The sequence below is a fragment of the Camelina sativa genome, chromosome 7, assembly GCF_000633955.1.
Source record: "Camelina sativa cultivar DH55 chromosome 7, Cs, whole genome shotgun sequence".
Lineage (NCBI taxonomy): Eukaryota > Viridiplantae > Streptophyta > Magnoliopsida > Brassicales > Brassicaceae > Camelina > Camelina sativa.
In genome coordinates, this window is record NC_025691.1 from 29,725,208 (window position 1) to 29,728,301 (window position 3,094).

Genomic DNA, 3,094 nt, shown 5'->3' on the forward strand with positions numbered 1-3,094 from the left:
ACAGAAACATTCGCTGTTGGTACACGGAAGGCCATTCCCGTAAGTTTCCCATTCAGCTCTGGAAGAACTTTACCAACAGCCTATTTAATCAAAAAACAACTGCTCAGATATGATTCCAGATTTAAGATAATTACATGCTTGTAGACAACCATGCGATTTTTTTGTGTACCTTCGCAGCGCCAGTTGAGCTAGGAATGATGTTTTGACTAGCGCCCCGGCCTCCTCTCCAGTCCTTCATTGATGGCCCATCAACAGTTTTCTGAGTAGCTGAAAGAACAAATAACCAAAACACACAGGTTAGTGTTATCAATATTCAGTTATGTACAGCAGGAGAGCAATATTTATAGACCTGTAGTTGCGTGGACAGTTGTCATCAAGCCTTCAACAATACCAAATTCCTCATGCACCACCTGTCGAATACAGTTTAGTTGACCTTAATGAATCTCTTAGCAACGAATGATATATGCGCAAAAAAAACAAGCACATAGGAGGGTAAGATTACCAACCTTTGCAAGAGGGGCAAGACAATTGGTGGTACAACTTGCATTGGAGACTATATCCATGTTTGGTTGGTATGTCTTCTCATTCACTCCAACAACAAACATAGGTGCGTCAGCTGAAGGGGCAGAAATTATAACTTTCTTGGCACCGCCCTGCAAACAATGAAATATCAAGCAAACATATATCATCATAAAACAAGTTTATTTGATTTATATGTATCACACGTTCAGAGGTCGACAATATATGGAAGTATAAAAATGCACCTTCAAATGGGATGCAGCCTTGGACAGGGTGGTGAATACACCAGAAGACTCAACAACATAATCAGCTCCAAGATCAGCCCATGGGATCTCAGCTGGATCTCTGAGGAAGAATAAACAATAGAATATTAGGTTCTAAAGTAAAAACGCATGTTCTCTGACCGACAGAAAAGAATATGCTACTTTGAGGCGATACCTCTTGCTCACAACATTGACCTTCTTCCCATTGATCTCCAAAGTAGAATCATCAATGACATTGATGCTTCCCTTAAAATTTCCATGAGTAGAATCATACTTCAACATGTAAGCCTGTGGAATAGGGGGATAGAAGATCCACATTAAGTTTTATAAATTAGATATTTGTCCTCTGGAAAAGAAGGCTAACATATAATGTATCTTTCAAGGTTTTCTCAAAGTATACTAGGTTCAAGCAAGCAAGAACAGAGCATAATGATGGTTTCAAGAAATACTCCGCCAAAATAATCAGTAAGAGGAAATCCTTACCATGTATTTGGCATCAATGAATGGGTCATTCACTGCCACAACCTCAATATCATCCCTGGATGTTGCAATGCGGAGTACCAACCTTCCAATCCGACCAAAACCTGCAGCAAAAAAGAAAAGAGCTTATATAAGAAACGAAAAAGTTGGGGACTCAAAGAATATTCTTGAAGGGAGTAAATGATGATATAGGGCCTTTTCAAAAAAAATGCATTGATTGATAGAAACACATACCGTTGATCCCAACCTTTGTCTTTCCACTGCTACTTGACCCTACTCAAGCCAATCAAATCAAATTCATCAAGAAGCATACAACACCATATACATCCACTGAATTAATGTATTTTCTTACTAACGTTTAACTGCAGGTGGCACTTCTGTAGCCGTGGCTTTGATGGGTTGAACACTTCTAGCATTGCATTTTCTGTGAGTTTGGACATAGGAAAGAAAAAAAGAGTATTAGAACCGAAAAGTGTGTCATACATTTCATATGCAATACAGAATTCGTTACAGAACTGTAGAGATGAAGATATCCCAGATGAAAATCTTGATGATTTCAGGTTGCGACTAAACCCAAGATTTGACGACACCTGAGAATTTGAGACAAAAGATAATAATAATAATAATAAACACAGATTGTTTTCTTGCAAAATACCTGAGATAGAAAATATAAACATACAAACAACTCCAAAATCAAAGCATATAAATCAGCATCAAGCAAATTGTTAAACAAAACTAATTGAGCTCATAATCGGATAAACTAACACAACAAACGTACGCCATTAGACATTTTGAAAAGACCAACGAATAAGATTTCAAACCTCGAGCCACTTCACGAGTTACACGAGACAGAAACAAGATTAACGTCACCAGCTTAGACTATTTCGAAGAAGTAACCAACGGCGCGTAAAAATTAAAGCAGATCAAAAGCACGACCTAAGCTAAAAAAGCAAAATCAAATCGAGAACGAGAAACGAAGCTAACGTCGACAAACAGGGGAAACGTTGAATCTCTGACCTTAGAATGATTAGACGTCGGGGAGGAGAAAAAGTCAGCGCGAGGAGAAGCAACCGTGGTGGAGGCGGCGGCGGCAGATCTGAGGAGAGAAGAGAAGGCCATTGATTCGGTACTGGAGAAGAAAAAACAAAGGAAAGAGATCTCACGCTCTCGCTCACACGGTCAAAAACCCTAACCCCTTTTGGTTTGGCTTCTGAGAGTAGATGTAGAGCCAACCAAATTTAAACAAACGTGGAGAATCCAAAATGTTCGCAGAGATTCGCTTTTTTCCTATTTTAAAAATCCAAAATTGCTTTGGAATTGCACTCCTTTTCTTTTTTTTTGTCTACTCAACGGAGTTTTTTTAAGGCAATTGTATACGATAAAACCTCTATAAATGACATTTTATTAATTTATAGTAATATTAATTTATCTATAAATTAATAATTATTATTTTATAGTGTAAATTAATAATTATTAATTTATAAATATATTTTTAATTGTTTATTTTTAAAAAAAATATGAATTGGAACAACTATAACAAAATAAGATTAAACTTTCGGATGTTATAAATTTTATGGTTTAGGAATTGAACTTGTAATATTTAGAAAGCACTATTTACAATAAATTACAAATATTATAGACAAATTGACTTATACACATGAGACACATAAATTCAAATCTATGAATAATAATATCAATTCTCCTATTTTAATAATCTGTCAAATTATCAAATTGTAAATGATGCATATCTAAAAATTAAAACTTTAAATTTAATTATTTGTATGACATGTTATAAAATATTTTAGAGATATCATTATAGGTTGAAAATACAA

The 3,094-nt window shown here is 35.5% G+C and overlaps 2 protein-coding genes across 2 annotated transcripts in view; both read right to left on the bottom strand.

Annotated features, from left to right (window-relative positions):
- The window catches only part of LOC104703310 (glyceraldehyde-3-phosphate dehydrogenase GAPCP1, chloroplastic), a 4,429-nt gene extending 1,890 nt beyond the window's left edge, over positions 1 to 2,539 (bottom strand). Inside the window, exons 1-10 of the mRNA XM_010419316.2 lie at positions 2,280 to 2,539; positions 1,779 to 1,852; positions 1,619 to 1,686; positions 1,497 to 1,535; positions 1,266 to 1,366; positions 958 to 1,070; positions 765 to 864; positions 507 to 653; positions 350 to 410; positions 170 to 267 (exon numbers count right to left, since the gene is read on the bottom strand). Coding sequence (XP_010417618.1) covers positions 170 to 267; positions 350 to 410; positions 507 to 653; positions 765 to 864; positions 958 to 1,070; positions 1,266 to 1,366; positions 1,497 to 1,535; positions 1,619 to 1,686; positions 1,779 to 1,852; positions 2,280 to 2,381 — 903 coding nt within the window. The 5' untranslated portion in view covers positions 2,382 to 2,539. The remainder of the gene's footprint in view (positions 1 to 169; positions 268 to 349; positions 411 to 506; positions 654 to 764; positions 865 to 957; positions 1,071 to 1,265; positions 1,367 to 1,496; positions 1,536 to 1,618; positions 1,687 to 1,778; positions 1,853 to 2,279) is intronic.
- Positions 2,434 to 3,094, bottom strand: part of LOC109124820 (glyceraldehyde-3-phosphate dehydrogenase GAPCP1, chloroplastic-like) — a 5,736-nt gene continuing 5,075 nt past the window's right edge. Inside the window, exon 12 of the mRNA XM_010419317.2 lies at positions 2,434 to 2,472. Within this exon, the coding sequence (XP_010417619.2) occupies positions 2,434 to 2,472 (39 nt within the window). The remainder of the gene's footprint in view (positions 2,473 to 3,094) is intronic.